The 18,687-nt window shown below is 41.2% G+C and overlaps 2 protein-coding genes across 5 annotated transcripts; one reads left to right on the plus strand and one right to left on the minus strand.

Annotated features, from left to right (window-relative positions):
- Positions 1-12: 12 nt before the first annotated feature.
- Positions 13-5,651, minus strand: LOC135247888 (kelch-like protein 10). The gene is made up of 5 exons (XM_064321844.1): positions 5,249-5,651; positions 3,256-3,745; positions 1,901-2,518; positions 1,440-1,589; positions 13-817 (listed from the first exon to the last, which is right to left on the minus strand). The coding sequence occupies exons 1-5, from the start codon at positions 5,428-5,430 to the stop codon at positions 452-454; spliced, it is 1,806 nt and encodes a 601-aa protein (XP_064177914.1). The 5' UTR covers positions 5,431-5,651; the 3' UTR covers positions 13-451.
- Positions 5,652-6,444: 793 nt separating this feature from the next.
- LOC135247890 (7-methylguanosine phosphate-specific 5'-nucleotidase-like) lies at positions 6,445-18,020 on the plus strand. Of its 4 annotated transcripts, none has more exons than XM_064321846.1 (10): positions 6,474-6,650; positions 9,588-9,662; positions 11,495-11,593; positions 12,314-12,383; positions 12,647-12,693; positions 13,008-13,093; positions 13,185-13,274; positions 13,406-13,568; positions 14,112-14,312; positions 15,106-18,020. In XM_064321846.1, exons 1-10 carry the CDS (start codon positions 6,648-6,650, stop codon positions 15,214-15,216), a joined length of 945 nt encoding a protein of 314 aa, XP_064177916.1. In that variant the 5' UTR covers positions 6,474-6,647; the 3' UTR covers positions 15,217-18,020. The 4 variants fall into 4 exon arrangements, with proteins under 4 accessions (XP_064177920.1, XP_064177916.1, XP_064177917.1 ...); XM_064321847.1 differs by having other exon boundaries at positions 9,588-9,617; XM_064321850.1 differs by lacking the exons at positions 6,474-6,650; positions 9,588-9,662 and adding an exon at positions 6,445-6,467.
- Positions 18,021-18,687: the final 667 nt, after the last annotated feature.

Below are 18,687 nucleotides of genomic sequence, written 5' to 3' on the forward strand. Positions count from 1 at the left end.
TTATCTTTGGTTTGAAGATGAATTTTTAAGTATATAATAATGTGAACTTGTAATGAGGGGATGGTTCAACAATTTAGTTTAAGACAGCGTGTTGTACAACAGATTACTGGTTTGAGATGCTGCACTGCAGTAGAAAAGAGAAAAACTCTAGTTAAAAAATGTTTTATATCTCACAAGAAAGCATTTACACCAATATTAACACTTAAAATAAAGGGATGAACAGGAACAATACACAAAGAAGCCAATATCACGGCAAAAACTGAATCAATGCACAAGGCATGCGCTACAATGAATACAGGTATGTTTAATTTATTTGTGCCTATGTGGTTGGCTCTGTGTATGGTGTTGCACTGTGATGGGTGGAGGGGTGGCTCTGCGTATGGAGCTGCACTGCGATGGGTGGAGGGGTGGCTCTGCGTATGGAGCTGCACTGCGATGGGTGGAGGGGTGGTCATGCAGCGATCATGCTCTTGGCATCAGCCATGGGCTCTTCCATGGAGCCCTGCTGAGAATCTCGAGGGGCGATGTATTGAGTGATGTTGGGAAGGCCAGATAGCACACAACAGCTGAGGGCACTGCGGGCAATGTTCATGTCCGGGACATCATACCACTTGTCTTCCCTCTCATCATAGCATTCCACATGGAAAATGACTGTGAATCCATTGAAACCGGCCATTACGAACAGCTGGTCTTCCACCACCTCGATGCCAAAGTTGCTGCGGGGGTTGAACATGGGGGACACGGAGCGCCAGCTGTCTGTCAGCGGGTTGTAGGCCTCGGTGCTTCGTAACCGGGTGACTCCGTCAAAGCCCCCCACCTGGGGGAGACCATAAGTCACGCCAGGGTCCAACACACAGCACAGAGGTTGCCTTAAGGCTGTATGTTTCAAATACATTCCCGAGTAATACAAATTTGCTTTACAAAAATTATTTTAATGCTTTTGCAAACGTTTACATACCCTTTCTCCAGAGCATAAATAGAACAATGAAATTTGTGTTTGAATCGATGGAAACCTGTAGTATTATTACATTGTCTAGTTTCACACTCATTAATCCATTTCTGTTGCAGATACAGAGCCCTTTATTACATGTGACTCATGCTGCAGTATCCTGGATTTCCACAGCTCCAGCCATGGCTACAGGTACAAAGTCATTAATATAGTGAAATTTATTTGATGTTTCATTTATCACATGCACTGCAATTTGTCTGGGGGAAACTGCTGAATGGCAAGACAATATTTCATCATCTTTCAAAATGTTGTACATTAGATGACTCAAACAGTTGGACATAAACATAACAATACTTAAAGCCTCACCCCTTCTGTTAGCAAAGAGCATGCCTTATAAATGCACCAAAATTAACCTTTACTGTAAGCTTGTTTCCTTTGTTATCTTAAGAAACGTTATGGTACATTTGTGGTGTGTGAAGTCTGCACTCACTACGTAGATCTGCTCCTCATATGCAACGACCCCAAGACCACTGCGGCGAGTTCTCATGGGGGCGATCATAGTCCAGGTACTGGTCTGTGGGCTGTAGTACTCGGCGCTGAACAGATAGTCAACCCCAGTGAAGCCACCACAGATGTACACCTAAGTACAAAGAGGGCATTGGAAAGCAAACTTAAGGTACATCCTTCCAGCTATTTATATGACTAACGATGAAGAATAATAAATAGGGATAGTATTATCCCATTCTACTCCACTGTGTAGTAGAGTAGAATGAGTTAGGGCAGATAAACTAATAAATATCTATCAAAGCCTTGACTTAGCAAGAATGACTCTGGCCTAGTCAAACAAAGCACTGTCTGGGGAATGTCACATTCTTTTTTCCTATTTTCACAAAGGTGTCAAATCTGTGAAAAAATAGGAGTAGTATAATAGGCCCCATATAAGAGGCCCACCTTGCCATGTAGTGAGGTGGCACTCGCATCACTCCTCTGCACGTGCATTGGCGGGATGAGGGTCCACTGATTCCTTTCAGGCTCATAGCGCTCAGCAGAGTTGTGGCGCATGTAGCCGTCAAAGCCGCCCATGGCATAGATGAGGCCATCCAGGATGGCCACGCTCACATAGCAGCGGCGCCAGTGCATTGGCGCCACCTGGTGCCAGGTACGTGTCACAGGGTTGAATTTGTGGACGCTGCTCATGTAGTCAACGTTGTTGTAGCCACCCACACAGTAGACAAAACCATTCAAGGTGGCAGTTCCATGGTAAGCCAGCCTGGGACCCTCCCGTAGCGTCACATCAACCCAGCGGTCTGCCCGTGCGTCAAAGGCCTCAACAGCATTGGAAGGGCCGTTAGTGCTACAGCCCCCAATGCATAGCAGGATGGTATAGGGTAGTCGCTGGCGTGCCAGTGGGTTACAGAGTAGGGGGCTGGAGGAACCGTTCATGTCAAGATCATACATGGCCTTCAGGGCTTTGATGATGATGGGCTTGCACTCCTCACTGTCCTTTACCAGGGAATTTTTCTTAACGTTGTTCATAAAGTAATCGGCATTCATCAAAGCCATCCGGACCTAGACAAAAAAAAGACAGAAAGAGACAGACCAAGAGAATCCTTAGAGGTGAATGAATGAACTTTTGCTGTTGTTTTTCTTACTCGCGCAAGTAAGTCCACTCCACTACGCTAGTTTGCTAACTAATACCGTTTACATTTGGACAGCAGCTACCCTCAATCTCTCTTTGATGTGAATATGGTCAATGCTCCCTTCACCAACATCAGAGTTATCTCCAAATTCAAATTCCTGCCTATTGTAATGCTTCAGAAATTAGGAAGAATAGAGGTGTTTGTCATTATGACATAGAGCTCTACCAAAATTAGCATCTTTCGCTGCCAGTGTCTCTGTAAAGAGCGTGCTTGGCCAGTCATACAGAGAGAATTAATCAATTAATTAACAATTAATTTAAAAGTTTCAATAACTTGTTTTGTTCCATGATTATTTATGAAACAGCTGCCAACTTTACTGTGCAATAACTGGCAGTCTTCTTCCTTTGAAGGTAGAGGCTGACATGGTTGTTTCTGAAACAAATCCACAAAGGCAACAACAGGCCTTGTGTAATCCATAATTAGTTGCGGTGCCTGCTAGCATTGTGAGTGTTAAGGCTATGCAAGGATTATGGTTATGCATGGCAAAAGGACTAGGAGAGAAGAACTGAGAATTAAAGATGTCTGTTAGTGAAAGACTTGATTTTGTTAAACTGTTTCTACCATCTTGGCTATGAGTGAATGGCCACCAGATGGTGTCGCGCTCACCTTGGGCAACAGCATTGACATAAAGGATTTTCGGGTAGCTTTTGCGTGGGCTATCCAGCGTAGAATTGTGTCAAACACCACTTCCTCTTGCTCAACATTGAGGTCATCCTTCTCAATGATGTCACAGAGCTGGGATGGTGTAAGCTCCAGGAACTCTTCTGAGGTGTACCCTATCTCCTCAAAGTGGTGCAGAATGAAGCGGTAGGCATGTCGCTGGAGCTCAGGGCAAAAGTAGAATTTGGTGAATTTCCAGATGCCAATGCAGTTTTGAGGGCAAAGCTGGGACTCCAGAAAGTCACAGCAGGCCTGGGTGATACCCGGGACACAGAACTGGTCAGCAGCCTCCAGTAAGGGCTCCACATTTCTTGCTGTGATTGGCAGGGTGCCTGTGTAGGCATACTCAATAATCAGTTTCATCATCTGTGGTGATACACCAGGGATGCTGAACACCCGCTTCTCTGTGCTGTTCCAGCCACTGGTGAACAGAGTGCTGTGGGGGTCACACACAAATAATGTTCTTTTTAAACCAGTTTTAAGTTCCTCTCAAATTTTAAACACTATAGTGTCAGCTGTACAGATGCAAGTAGCTGAAATGAGTGCACTTCTGAAAGGCTCAGGCCCATGCCTATAAGCAATTAGCCATGTTTCCACAGCCCTCCTAATGCTGGGAAAGCTATGTGCTTGCCAATGCCTCTTGCTTTTCCGCAGCCACTGGGTTTTTTGTGGTGCTTTAGTTTTGCCTTTTCATGCTTCAAGGCCACAATTTTGGCCCTTTAAATCCCTTTGGTCCTCATCGGCCCCTTCAAATCCCTTTGATCCTCATCAAGGTAAAAGAGCATGGTCAAGGGTGGGATTATCCCAGCTAGCTCAAATTGTGAATGTTACCTGTCAATTTTAAGCAAGATTTAGGGCAGGGATGCCCAGATTTAGGGAAGAGGTGGTTTCCTTTCATTCAGCAGCCAAATAACCAATCAGTTGTCTTGAAAACAAGGTATATGAATTCTTTAGTCAATCAATAAATTAACTGAATCACTGGTGCTGACTGAAGAATAGCACTGTGCCAATCTCAGACTGGATTCTGACTGCCATTAACGCATCCGAGACCCAATGGTAGAAAGAAAACGGGTCAACAGTCTGATTCTATGGCTGGAGGCTTTTGATACAATTGGAAGCTTTTGGTTTGAGATAGCTGGACTGGATGTGGAAATGCAGCCACTAATTAGGGAGTGTCACTCACTAATAACAGCAGGATAGATTGTGGGAGAAAAAACTATAGCAGTACCTATAGTTACTGGCTGGCTAAAACCAGCTTAGCCCGGGTGGGATAAGACCAATTATGTCCTGTCACCCCCAGTCATTGTTAGATCACTGTGTAACATTGCTGAGGCTCAAATCTTTGGCTACAGGGCTCACTTGTAGTGACTATCTTTGCAGACTGAACCATTGTGAATATATTTCATTATTTTAAAAAGCCCAAACTGTGTTATTCCATTTTTAATCGACAATGTCCACATTCAATTTTGTATAATATATTCTCAAGATTTACAGATTTCAAAAATATTATTTAATTCATGTAAATTGTCCCTTTATTTTTTCCACATACAGTTTCCAAGACTTGAATAAGAACAGAGAAATTAAGCAGAACTTCTTGTAGATTCAATATGATGGGGCCAAGATAATGCAACAAACGTGAAAAAAACAAATGTTTGGCAGAATTTGGACATGCAACCATAACTCCATATCTGAAGTTTGTAGATGGCCCATGAACAAATTCTGGAGTTCTAAGATGGTTCTGAAATTTGAATGTAGGTAATTTGGAAAGTCTAATCACAATATTCTACAAATTGTCATCCTGTTAGGATTGATTTTTAAAAAGTTTAAACCATGCTTATTTATTTAATCTATACATTTAGCCATTCAATAAAGTATTTCAAACATGATCAAAAGAGACATTTCTTGAAAACCACATATGACCCCCTCCTGAGATCCTCACCGGAAATAGGGACTGCAGCCACATAGGATGTTCTTGTGGGCGTTGAATGCAACACCGTTGGCGATGATGACTACATCACACAGCTTTCCCTCCAGTCGCAACTCATTGAAAACTTTAAAAGACATGTCACTCATCTTCCACTCTCTATTGTGCCTCTGCAGTTGTATGGACAGGACTTCCATTTCACTTGTTGCTTAAAAAATTCTCTCAATTTGTGTTCCTACAGGGCATTTGAGGTCTTTGACCTTGAATTAAAAGCAGCAAACTGTAGATGTTTACTGGCCTTCTTCATAATAACTAGACTTTGGAAGTTTAAGATTATTATATATTACTCACATCTTATTGTTACTTCACAATAAAATGACCCTTTAGAATCTAGAACGTTGTAATGGTTAAAGCAAAGAATCTGGTTATCGTCAAAAGCATCACAGGCGGTTAAATATTGACGTTTCTTATCACGTGACTTGTGTTGATTGCAATGATGTGATATCGGGAGGCCAGTTTGTAGCTGGACTCTTATTTACAAAAAGCGGCCAGTGCAAGATTAAACGTCTATTAAATCCTATTGTTTCTTTTATTATTATTATTATTCGGTGGTTTGTAGACCACAAGGTAGGACTGTTATAATAATTTGCTAAATGATAAAAATGACACTGACGCTCAATAGCCTGAGCGCCTTACTGCATGTAGCTGTCCAGCATATGGTAGGCTACACGCTGACGTAGGTGTGTTGGAAAGAAAAAGAGGAAATGTATAATTGGGTTATTCATTGTAAATTGACCAGGGGGATGGATGAATTTAGCTATATTTTAATTGTTAATTATATATAAGATATTGGTAAGACACAAATTTGTTAATAAAAAGTATTTTTAAAGAATTAATTGATGTTAAATGATTGAGTGCTTTAATGTTACCTGTTTTGTCCCACACACACACACAAGATTTTTAATCTTATTTATGTATCCTGTAAAGGTTTTGTGTCTTCTGATTTGGAAAACCAAACTCATCATTTGTGTATTATATTTTACATTGTTGTACCGATCAGCTCCATTTAGCATTTAACTCAAGAAAACCAACTTTGCTTCATTTTCTCGTTCATTTGTCGAGTATTTTAGCTCGTGAAGCTCAGCCATACAGGAGGCCTCAGAGCCCTTGAGTCAGTTTGGTAATACCCTGGAACCTTTCTTACTCCAGTTGTTGCGAGAGGAAACTATTTACGGTAACTAAAAGATCCAACGGAAGCTAGAGGGTTGCTGCAGGGTTGCTACGACTTAAAATGAATGTTTGTAGCTACCTCTAAAGTTTAAATTAACGATAGTTAATATACATCTACCTCACTTGTTACTTCTGTTTACTGTATATCGTTGCTGTACCACGTCGTAATTTTGGGGGGAAAAGAATGGTAAGTCGCTTATTTGCCCCGCCTCTCTATTTTGCTAGCTGGTTCACTTAGTCTAGGTAATCTTATTCTTAGTTACATAGCTAAGTGTAACTGCAGTTATTTTGTTTTGATCTTGTTGTTAGCTATCTAACTGGCCGTATACGTTGTTTATTAGTGTAAGGTGGTTAATCATGCATACTAGTAACATTTCCATATGTCTTAGAGGGAACAGTAACGCTGGAGGGTAATCTCTAATCTAACCCCAATAGCTGGAGGCAACGTTAGTTTGTAGCTAAATTGCAGATCAGATCAGGTCATGTTGCATTTTTGGGCCAGGGTCCTTGTCTTAAATTTGTATTCTGCAATCTTTATAGTTAGATGAGCAAACCTGTTGAAATGCATCAATGTTATGCCTACCTATCTAACACGAGTTATGTAACGTTAGCTAACATTAGCTTTCTAAGAGGATTCAACAGTTAAAAAAAGAACAAAGTGAGTCACCTTTATACTTCGAAAACGTGCAAAACCAAGACTTATATCCTTAGCATGAAAGTTAACCTAACCAAATATCAGTGGTTGCGCAAGCCCATGGAATGCCGCGTCTTTACAACTCTAGACCTTTCAAAATCTGCCTTTTTACACTAATTTACTTGCGTTCTGATAAAATAGCCAACTTTTTGGCTATTTATTTTATTATGATATAAATAATGTTTTTGAGTTCTGATCAAAAATTATTTTTTTACACACAGATTGATCATATATATATATATTTTTTAAACCTAGGAGCCTTTTCTGTTTTAACATACTCATGACGAACAAGCGGGCTAGACATCTGCTTTTCGATTTTTCATTCAAATTAAGCGCGTACTCTTTAAATTCGCCATTGCTTACCACGGCTGTGTAAATATTATGATCAATAAACAACAAATGTCTGACATCGAAAGACGATTGGCTTAGAGAAATCAGAGCAGTTATTTTGTTATGGTTCATGTCTGGGTCATCACCCCTTGTCATCTTAAGAAATACCACTGCGTTTATAGAACGCGGTGCATTCCCCCCCCAGCATTGTGGCTCTTTTTCTGAGGAAAAAAACGCAGAATCCTGCAGTAAGGCGACCACTGAATTTACCAATAATCATTACTCTCAATCAGTTTAACTGAAAAACGCAATCACGGTCCCAAAGACGTAATCCCTCATTATATGCATACATTTCTTTATCAAAAGGTGTTTTTGAATGAAACGTTGGCAGTATAATAATGCACCTTAGAGCGCCAGTCGGTTACTGTGGAATTGACCATGCACTGTTTCTGTAGCCTGAATACAAAGTTTTGTTGCCACGGAACAATAGGAATTTCACGTATTTGGGGAGTTGCATACAGGAATCTGTCGGAATTTATTTCACTCAACATTACTACATGCATTCGTGCAAGTACAATCAAACCCTCATGCCAGGGTCAGTCTCCTAGTGCTGGATGCTATGGAAAAACACATCTGTGCAGTTTTGGTTTGTGTTAAACATGCTGATACACTCAGAATTTAGCAAAAAATAAAGCTTTGTGGAGAAGCTGTAGTTCTGTTTTTGCTATTAATGGTTGGCAGTTGCTCTTTTGATTTCCAAACAGATGTGTTACAGTCCTACAGTTATGTATGACATTCATGTACTGCCTGTTGGGGGCCAAGTTGCTGTCCTCAGGCTTACAGAAAACCCTCATTAAACACTAGGAATTGACCACTTTCCGTTAGCAAAATTTAGCAAATCTACAAAACATCACTACTTAAGTATTGAATTGAGAGCAAATATCAAATGTAAGTGCACAACCCTCTCATACTAGTTTTGCTCTTTTTTGTGTGACACTGCCGTGTGGTTGTTTGTCAGGCTGTTTCTACATGTCAGTTTTCACTAGCACACACTGAATCTGACGGCTACCTCATATTCAGAGGTTGAGTTGATTCACTGACTCACAGGCCTTTGTCCTTTAGTGTTACTGCTTACTGCAGTTTACCATGCCATCAATACCAAGCTGTGAAGTGTCCTCTTCACAAAATGCTAGATCCTGTGGTAACTTTCCCATTTCCCTGTTATTTGGACATCATGTGCAATCCACATTAACCAGGAACACCACCTAAGCAACTCCCTCTTGTTTTGTGGAAGACATGCCACAAAAGATACCCCCCCTCCCCCTCCCATAGTTTCTGACAGGAGCAGTATCTCTCTAAGCCCTTGGACTGCAGGCTATACAATATTGAATTCTGGGCTTAAGTTCTGAAATATTTTATCCATTCAGTTTTCTACATTTTTTTATTTTATGCATTGTCTACTGAAAACACCAGCATTAATGAGTAGGTCCACCAGTCTCTCCTTGTTTTCTTGCATGGTACTTCAGTCCTTCACCAGCTAGAGGTCATGATAGCCTCTTTGTCGAGCCACTTCTCAAACAACTCCAATTTGCAGTACCTCAATAATCTAAGCTGATAAAATAATTGCTGCTAAGTAAGCACAGATGATTACAGCAATGTTTACAAGCGACACTCACAATTACGTGCTATCTTGGACATGCTGCAATATTTTTAAATATTGTACGGGGTCTTCATTCAAGACTAAGTGGAATCAGGTATCAGGGCTAGGCTAAAACAAAAATCTACATGTATGCTGGCACTTTTTGGATAAAATTGGACACCCCTGCTTTATATGGGAGCATTTTTCGTTTTCTGCGGTTATACTCAATCCTGGTCCTGGAGAGCCACAGAGTCTGCTGGTTGTTGTTCAAAGTGCATCTGTCCATGATCCATTTCATTTTGTTTTCTCTCCTAAGCTTCAGCTCGTTATAGGAACGCCCTATGTTTATCAACTTTTAAAACCAGCCCCAATTTGGCTGAGATGGCAGCTGCAGAGATGGTTTATTAACTGTGCCGGTATCATGTGCCCGAGTTAACCATCTCTTTTGGTTCTGTGCCCAGATTTACCACATTCCCTGGATATATGTCCCGGTACGCACTGCCCTTGCAATCTGGCACCAGCTGACAAAGTATGAGGTCAGGTGGCTTTATGTTCTGAAGACTGTGCATGCTTTTGATCTAATATTTGGATTACACCTCTGGGAACTCCAGATTCATCCAAATCCAACTGCAAAGAATTAACTGGACATTCTCCTAGAACCAGTTAAGTGCCCTAAAAACAATGATAGACAGATTAAATTGGTTGGGCCACTGTTTGTTCAACTAAGACAGGGGTGTCAAACACCTGTCCTGGAGGGCTGCAGTGTCTCCTGGACTGTGTGTGAATTGCCTACTATTAAGTATACTTGTTGAATACATGGAGCAAGAAAGTTGTTATGCAGGCAAAGTTGCACAGGTAAAAGACCGTTTCGGTTCCATTAAATGTGATGCGTGGCTTCGCTTTATAAAAGAGGCGCAACTTCGCTGACATTTTCCTTCAACACTAATGATATGTGAACATGGCCGCGCATGGGTGGAACGTCTCATGATACTTACACAGTACAGTAGGACAATAGTATGGAGGATATTTTTCACCTCTTGTACTGAAGTATGCAGTAAACCATATGCTTAGTAGACTGCACATACTTTGAGGACACAGTAGTTAGGAGGCTGATTCGGACACAGCCCTGGTTATCAAGTACATTTCAAGACAAGTCATTCATTGGCTTAGGATTCCATGCACCTTGTTCTCGAGGTCTTAAAGGTCCTATGTCTTACGAATCAGTGTACCTAGTTTTGGCATTGATTGTGCAGTGTGGAATGATACTTATCTGCTGGTAAAATATGAACTCAGTACTACCTCACTTCAAAGGGTAGGAAACTTGCTGGATTTATATTTTTTCATAAGAATGTACAGGGATATTTTTCCCTTAAAAAGCACAACATTTTTTGGTAGAAAATTACTGAAAAATAGTATGACATGGGACCTTTAAGTGCCTGCGGATTGAAAGGAAACCGCAAATAACTTTCGACACTGTGGTCTTCCAGAGCTGGAGTTCGACACCCCTGCACTAAGCCATGCCTATTTGAGGGCTAGGTCTTATCTATCACATTATATAATTAACTGAGGAAATCTGGATACCTGGATTTGGAAGAATGTTATACCCAGTGCCGTTCCGTTGCCTGCAAGCCAGGCTTGCCAGTGATGTGGTCATAATTACAGCGATGACAGAAATTAACCTGCTGAAGTGGTTTTTGAGGAGTGTGTATGGCTTCCATTGCATAAGCATGCGGTTTATTTTTTTGATTTTTGTTTTTTGAAAGCATCATGATCTGCAGTGTCGTTTGTTCTTTCAAGTACTTGGCAGCCCACAGTATGACTCAATTGGCACACTAGGTACTTTCATTCCTTTCCTCTCCAGGTACTGTAGCTGTTCCTGTCCAAACTTGAATGCATTGCTGAGAGGTCTGAAATAAATGTTCATTGGTTCCTGTAATATAGTTCTGTGTTGTAAACAGTATATACTGTGGTGGTAAAAACTACATATGCCAGCAATATCTTGCAAGACACCTGAATCCCATAATAGTCCACAAACATGATATAGCCTATGTCTGGCTGCTACAAGGGATTTCATTGCATTGAAATCGTGTGAACAAGGCCATGGATTTGTCAAGATTTCGGTTTTTGATTGCAGTGTGGTCATACTTGGATTGTGAGAACTTTGACAATGGCTGCCATACTGGTGTACACTGAATGGAGCACTGAATTTAGAGAGCGGGGCAGTGTTCGGGTGTTTGGTAGACAGTTAATGTGGCTTCTCCAAACCTGAAATCAGTCCAGGATCCTGCCTCTCACCCCTCCCTGCTGCCATACAGACAGTGGTGTATCCACAATTGTGTGACTTTGGTCCTTTCTTCTCTCTCCCCAGATCCCTGAACTGTCTAAGCCCTCGGTGTTAATGAGGGACCGCAAGAGAGTGGAAGAGATCATTCAGTCCATGCACAGGGCTGGGCCCAGTGCTCTCCAGGTACCCAGCCCAACCTGCATTCATGGGCTTTTGATTCAAAAGGGAAGTGTACAGATCAGTCCAGTTGTTGCTGCTAAGGTCCAGGTTCATAGTGCCCTTTGAATTTGAAGGCTGACAGGCGAGCAGTAGATTTTAAGAATCAGCGGAGGGAGACCTGCATTGGAGCATTAAACCCCTGTGGATATCAAGGACTCTTGTAAGACAAACCGATCAAGCAGAGTTAGAAGACCGTCACTGCCTTTGATCTGTCCATTCAGCAGGGACGTGAAGCTGCTGACACCAATGCACAGCAGGTCCCACAGGAAGCACTCCCACTCAGACCGACACCTGAGAACACTTGCGAATCTGCGTCAAAGCTTCCTCATTGGCTACATTCAATACGGATGTCAAAGACAATTTGGTGTCCATTATTCACGGCCATTCATGGGGCCTTGCATATCCTGTATTTAACACATTATCTGTTTATGCCACTGGGTATTTCACTGAAGCAGTTCAGGTTAGGTATCTCATTCTAAGAGCACAACATCACTTCTCCCACCTAACTTGGTATCAAGTCCAGACCTATAAGGATTAGTTCACACTGTGGCCTCATACATAATACAAAGTTGTCATGTCCGCCCTGGTTGCATTTTATTTTGTAAGTAATTTGCATTTTTGCTCTTTGGGTTAGTTGTTGTCACTGGCTACACTGTCACTCTACACGGTGTCTTACCACTGCAGGTCATCTCTGACTTCGACATGACCCTCACCAGGTTTGCACACAATGGGAAACGCTGTCCCACCAGTCACAGTGAGTAAAGGCCAGACACAGCCGTCAGTTTTAATGTGTTCGCTTTAAAGGGAGGTTCCTGTTTAAAGCAGCATAATTTTGGCCTTCTAGATATGAATTCCATGCCACAAAAAAATGCAAAAGCCGTGAGCAATGATCAGAATTCTTGTCTCAGACTTTAAAGCAGGAATTGTCATAGATTCTTATGATTAAGGCAACTGTTGAGATGGCTAATGCATTCAGTGCAGCATTTTTCATGGAGTGTTGTCCGTTTGTCTCTGCAGATATCCTTGACAACAGCAAACTCATCAGTGAAGACTGTAAGAAAAGTGTGAGTGTATCTTCTTCAGCAAGGCCCTTGGAATTGGACAAATTGCCATCTAGTGGCTGTATAATGTGTCCAAATTGCATTAGCAAGAGCATGGAACAATAGGGAGGTATTGAGCCTTTTTCTAGCCCAACATTATGCATAAATCACCGGCCAATTATGGCACCTACGCAGACAACAGAAAGGCGTCCATTTAAAGGCTGTAGATTAGTCCTGGTGTTGCTGAGATCCGATAGATATTGTTCCTCTTGTGAAGAGCCTGTGGATCCTCGCGACATTGTTTTATACAGAGGCTGACTGGTCTCTTCTTCCCTCAGCTGAAGGAGCTGCTGAACACGTACTACCCCATTGAGATCGACTCCAGTCGCACGGTGGAGGAGAAGCTGCCTCACATGGTGGAATGGTAAGTTTCAGCCACGCGCAATAGAACCTACCCACAGCGGGAGTGCGCTGCTCAGGTATCGTGGTAAAGCCATGTGGATTCTCCCGCACAGGTGGACCAAAGCGCACAACCTGCTGATTCAGCAGAAGATCAGGAAGGACCTGCTGGCTCAGGTGGTGAAGGAGTCGGACGCCATGCTCAGGTAAGGCTGCAGCCAGTCCTTCAGTCTCCGTCACAGCCATGTTTGAATGAAATGTTGATCATAATCCTCAAGTTCTGTGCAATTGGGGATGCTTCAGCACTGTAGTCATGTATTACGATGTGGTTTGGCAGGGAGGGGTACAAGGAATTTTTCGACCAGCTGCAGGAGCACAATGTCCCGCTTCTCATTTTCTCTGCTGGGGTCGGCGACGTGCTGGAGGAGGTCATACGTCAGAACGACATCTTCCACTCCAACGTCAGGGTCTTCTCCAATTACATGGACTTTGATGAAAATGTGAGTTATCGTAAATATCCCAGCATGCAGATGGGTGTCTACTGCCCTTTTTTTGTCTTTGGGCTTTTAGTTTTTTTTTTTAATTAATAATTTTAAAAAAAATTTGCAGAAAAATTTAAATTGTGTCTCGAAGTATTTTTTCTGTTGTTGTTCTTTACAGCATTGATCATCATAGTAGTGGTCATAATCATCATAGATTTACTGCTAATTTGCTAATTTGATTATCCAGCCAATTTGGTGGTGGTGTTGACAATTTTACATTTTAGAACCCTTTAATACAGATGGAATTTTAATGAAATGTTATGGTAAAGCACCATTCTCAAGGTTGCAGTTGCAGTCTCATGTATTAGACTCGCATTTTCAATCCTGAATCTAGAAGTGGCACCACTGTCTGACATACTGACAGATTTTAAATGATCATATTAAAGTAATGATAATGAATGTATTTATAAGTTTTCAAAAGCATTTTAGCAAAAGTAGCGAGGCAATAGGAACCGGAAGCTGTAGCATTTACAGTTTTCCCTGCCCTTCCTCATTCTTCAGGGCATCCTGCGAGCCTTCAAGGGCCAGCTGATCCATACCTACAACAAGCGGGAGGGGGCACTGCTCAACGCTGGCCACTTCCAGGAGCTGCAGGACCGGCACAACGTGCTGCTGCTGGGGGACTCCATCGGGGACCTGACCATGGCTGACGGGGTGCAGAACGTGGAGAACGTCCTGAAGATCGGCTACCTGAATGACAAGGTGGCGTAGCTGCTTTTGCTATTAAAATGTGCTCAAATTCAACAGGTAATGTATTGAAGGTATGCCACAGTATGACTGGATACAAGAATGCCAATGAGGCTTTGCTTCCAGACTTCTTTGCACGTGCTAATCGTAGGACAGGATTCAAATTGTGGGCTGGTGAATTAAAATCGCATTGCTGACTATTGGCAGGCATTTTTGTGTACAGTTACCTGCTGTTCCTAACAGACTGTGTATGACAAAACAATTATAACCAAAGTGATACAGTCAATACCATATTGGAGCAATAGATGGTAATTCAGGGAAGAAGTCCTTAGATCCATTAAAAAGTAATGGTGAGTTAAACGTAGATTCAAAGGTCAGATAAAATGTTGCTATGAGACATGGATAGTGTAAATCTGGACCGAAGATGCGGACCGAGCTACACATGCAATTAAATTAGCTATATAGCACCATGTGCATGTTCTTCATTTCGCTGGATACCTCTATTTAGTCTGATTTCGTTTGCAGGTACACATGTATTGCAGTGCACAGACTACAGATCAAGTACAGCAATAGCATTAATTCAAATGCTAATTACACCCTAACAAACCGTATGTGATCCAGAGAATGCCTAAAGTACACAAAAGAAAATACTAAGGGTACAATTTGCACTCTGTGATAAATCAACGTTTAATTCACAATTACAGAAAGAACAACCCTGCAACATGAAGTCTTGTAGTCCATACAGTGTATGTGTATTGGTCACTCCGCAGAGCACTAATCCTGGTTGTTTTTTTTGCTCTTGTTACAGGTAGAGGAGAGGAAGGAGTCCTACCTAGCCTCATATGACATTGTTTTGGAGAAGGACGAGACCATGGACGTGCCCAATGCTCTCGTGAGCCTCATCACTGGGGGGCAGTGAGCAGGGTGTGAGGTGTGGAAGCTAGACGGGTGTGGTTATAGTTCTGGATTCTAGTTTCAATAGTCTCCTCCTTCCAAGGACGAACAGATTGCCTGCCTGACATTGATGGGTAACCACATAACACTGAAAGGAAACAGACCCCTCACACCACTGCAGTCTGAAATTCCACGATGTCACATGAGTCCTGTGGCCAGTTGAGAACTGTATGTTCTGTTATAGAAGTCTGCTGTGCCATCACTTGCATGGCTACTTGTTGGGTTTTACCCCACTCACTGTACAGTCTATACTCCCCACACTGTTTTTCTGGAGTTCTGCAAGTAACTGAAAAGACACCACCTCAACATGAGCCGAAGGCCCTGCTCACACTTTACCGCACTGTCCGCGACTTCACTCCGACAAATGAGACGGCAGGAAAAGTGCAAGTATTTATGCAAAAGGGAATCGTGTTCTGGTCCACTCCACTTTAAAAATAGGAAAAAGTGATTCTGCACAAGTAACTCTAAGTCAAAAAGGCTAGGACAAACACACTAGTTCCAAAAAATAGTTTTAAATTTGTTACATTGTTGCTCAACTTAAAGGTGCAGGTGAAGAAATAGCATTTTACAAAAGAAAAAAGGATTAGAGAGGAAAGGTTTTAGCTAAATGCTTTCAAAAGTGCTCTCAGTGCACTTTAAAAAGAGACTTTTATTTAGCATTTTTTTTTAGAAAAGGACCTTGTGTTTAATTACCCAATTTTTACCCATCCTTCTAGGGTACTGTGTACCTTTTTTTAAAGGCAACATGTTTCCCAGGGTACTGGGCAACATATTAAAGGGATCTAACTTGAACAGTCCCTCTAGATCAAAGAGCCTGATGAGGTTCAAATTTCATTTCATGCAAATGTCAGGGAGTTTTAGAGCATTACTGGTTGGTTCTTTTTCCATTTCTGTAGTGATATTGTTCTGAATGTGATTATTCTTTTCATTTAGCTGTTAAATAAACGGTTGTATTGACATGTCATAAGTGAGGTAAAATAATGATAGGCATTGGTGTTGCGATGAGTTTTACCAAATTGTCCACACTATGTTAAAGGGAGAAAGTCTCTGTGACAAATCTTGTTTTTGTTAATCATGATGTCTTGTTATACACTTTTCCTTAGGTAAAGTACTGCAAGTAATTTGGAGGGCAGCTAATACAATCTATTTTGCAGTGTTAATAATATTGATATAAGGTAACTTAATTCTAAGAAAGGTATTTGGATCACAACTTGATATTTTAAATCTTAAACGGTTCATTGTTGTTGCTGTGCATGTGGTTGTCAATCAGTTTTACTACTGTCTGAAATGGCCGTTCACTTGCCAGAAGTTTTTAGGCTGACAACATTTATTTCATTGCACAAGTAATTCTGGTTTACATTATATTTTTGAAGGGTATGTTAAAATGTTTCCCAAGTTGATACACTCCCGAGAAGCACCTCTTTGTTACATTACTGTTATCTTATTTGTGAATAGTCACAGTTTTGTGGGGATGTTAAAGATTAATTTAAATGCCTTTAAACGTTTAAACATTTAAATTTTAATGTGGCAGTTTACAATAGAATACCACATGAAATGTCGTGATAATTAATCCTGTTCACCCAGGGAATGCTGCTACACATTCCTAGAGATGTTCATTATGTTGTCTGATAGTTTGCAAGACGTGATGAAGCCTTATTCATCATTATCATAAAAACACTTTTATTTAAAATGGCACAAATATTGTGGTGGAAACGTAGAACTTGCAATTAAAACTAAACTATTAAATATGAAAAAACACTGAAGTGAATTTAAGTATTATTTACTATTTTGGTAATGTCAGCCTCCTTTCATTGGCGTGATTAATTAGACTACACAATTCCTTCCTGGCTGCATGGTACATTTAGGGGGCATTTTTGAGGTATGGATATTGCTTGTTTCATGATGGCAAGATGTAAATCTAACCCAAAACCGTAAGGATCTCTTTGCTGATAAAATTTTTATGTTCATAATGGTTGGCACATAGTGATGTACTCGAAACGGCTGATGTAACAGCCTGTAGCCATAGTGTGCACAACCCCTTTAAAACAGGGGTTTTCAACTTCTGTGTTCCAGGGACCCCCCAACCAGGCTTAAAGGCAGCCTGTGGGACACCCAAGATTGTACATGATCACAATAATGTGTCATGAATTATTAGTGTAATGGTGAACTATTTACACCACCTACTTTTGATTTATAATTGGAGTACAAATGGGTCTGTAAATGTGCATGATATGGGAAACTGTCATGTATGCTGTTAAAACATACAAAAATGGTATTCAGTTGATATTTTTCCTCTTTCAACATTTAATGGTGTCAGTGCCATCTAGTGTTGTCACCTCAGCAGTGCTGTACTAGTGTACATAACTGCCCAGTCCATGCAGCCTTGAGATGAATTTGTTTCTCGTGAACAGAAGTACAGACCAGTATAATCCCTCCATCAGGAACTCCATCCATTTATCACAAGCCTATTTCCTGTTCTATTAATTCCAAATGCACAAAGTATGAACTTTCTCATGCAATTTTATTAAGACTGGGTCAAGATGTTAGTCATAACCCGTAAGACTTGTCATTTGACTCCTATTTAAAAAGAAATAATTTTACTCAGAAATTATTCATCTTTTAGGGAACTAATTGGTTATTAGACAAATCAACTACATTTTTGGGAGTTAACATAAATTTTTCCTGTTCAGTCTTGTGGCTAATGGCGAGTAAAGGTTATGGCGAGTAATTTTATTTATGTTAAAAATAAACCCTAGATGGAATACAAAATGTGTCTGTGTTTATATTTTTAAAGAGATCTTAAGTGGTTGATAATCATTTTTATATCTACAGTAGTGATTGTAAATTGAGTATTTTGGTGGAACACACCATGGACATTGGCATTTACAACTGGGACAGTTGGAACCAGTGTCATTCATTCCAGAGAAACGTACCGTATAGTAGGGATGTATCCGAATCCGAATACTGTATTCGGGAAAGCACGAATAATGCGATGGAAACATATTTCTTCTACCCGAAGTTGCTCATTATTTGGATTCGGGAAAGAAAAAAAAAGTCAGCTCCATGTCGAGTTCTCAGCCTCTATCTAACGTTACACGGAGAGAGAGAGAGTTACACACACCAATGAACTTTGAGCCACTGCGCTGCAAAACGTTTAATAAATAAGTTCTATGCGTCAGCCATTATGTTTCTTCAAATCGATTCATATCATTGTGGATGGCCACTAGATAAAAATGCCCATTCTGTTTGCAACAAAGGACTCTGATTTCACTAACTAGTCGTTTATTTTACTACACATTATTGAAAAGTGATCGCTATATTCTGTAGTCGCCCCCACCGAGTCAGCGCACAGCAGGCAGCGGGCTGAAAGCTGACCGTTCCCGGCTATCACTCAGGGAAACTCTCGCATCGGCGTCAGGTGCGGGAGCTAGCGAGA

This window comes from Anguilla rostrata, chromosome 2, assembly GCF_018555375.3.
Source record: "Anguilla rostrata isolate EN2019 chromosome 2, ASM1855537v3, whole genome shotgun sequence".
Classification (NCBI taxonomy): Eukaryota; Metazoa; Chordata; class Actinopteri; order Anguilliformes; family Anguillidae; genus Anguilla; species Anguilla rostrata.

Bases quoted from the DNA above. Each gene is read 5' to 3' on its own strand.
- LOC135247890 (XM_064321846.1), top strand. The intron at 9,663-11,494 runs GTCAGGTGGCTT...CTCTCTCCCCAG, and splicing joins ACCAGCTGACAAAGTATGAG to ATCCCTGAACTGTCTAAGCC. The intron at 12,384-12,646 runs GTGAGTAAAGGC...TTGTCTCTGCAG, and splicing joins ACGCTGTCCCACCAGTCACA to ATATCCTTGACAACAGCAAA.
- LOC135247888 (XM_064321844.1), bottom strand. From the start codon at position 5,430: ATGGAAGTCCTGTCCATACAACTGCAGAGGCACAATAGAGAGTGGAAG. The intron at 3,746-5,248 runs GTGAGGATCTCA...TGACCCCCACAG, and splicing joins GGCTGCAGTCCCTATTTCCG to CACTCTGTTCACCAGTGGCT. The intron at 1,590-1,900 runs GTGGGCCTCTTA...CTTTGTACTTAG, and splicing joins CCACCTCACTACATGGCAAG to GTGTACATCTGTGGTGGCTT.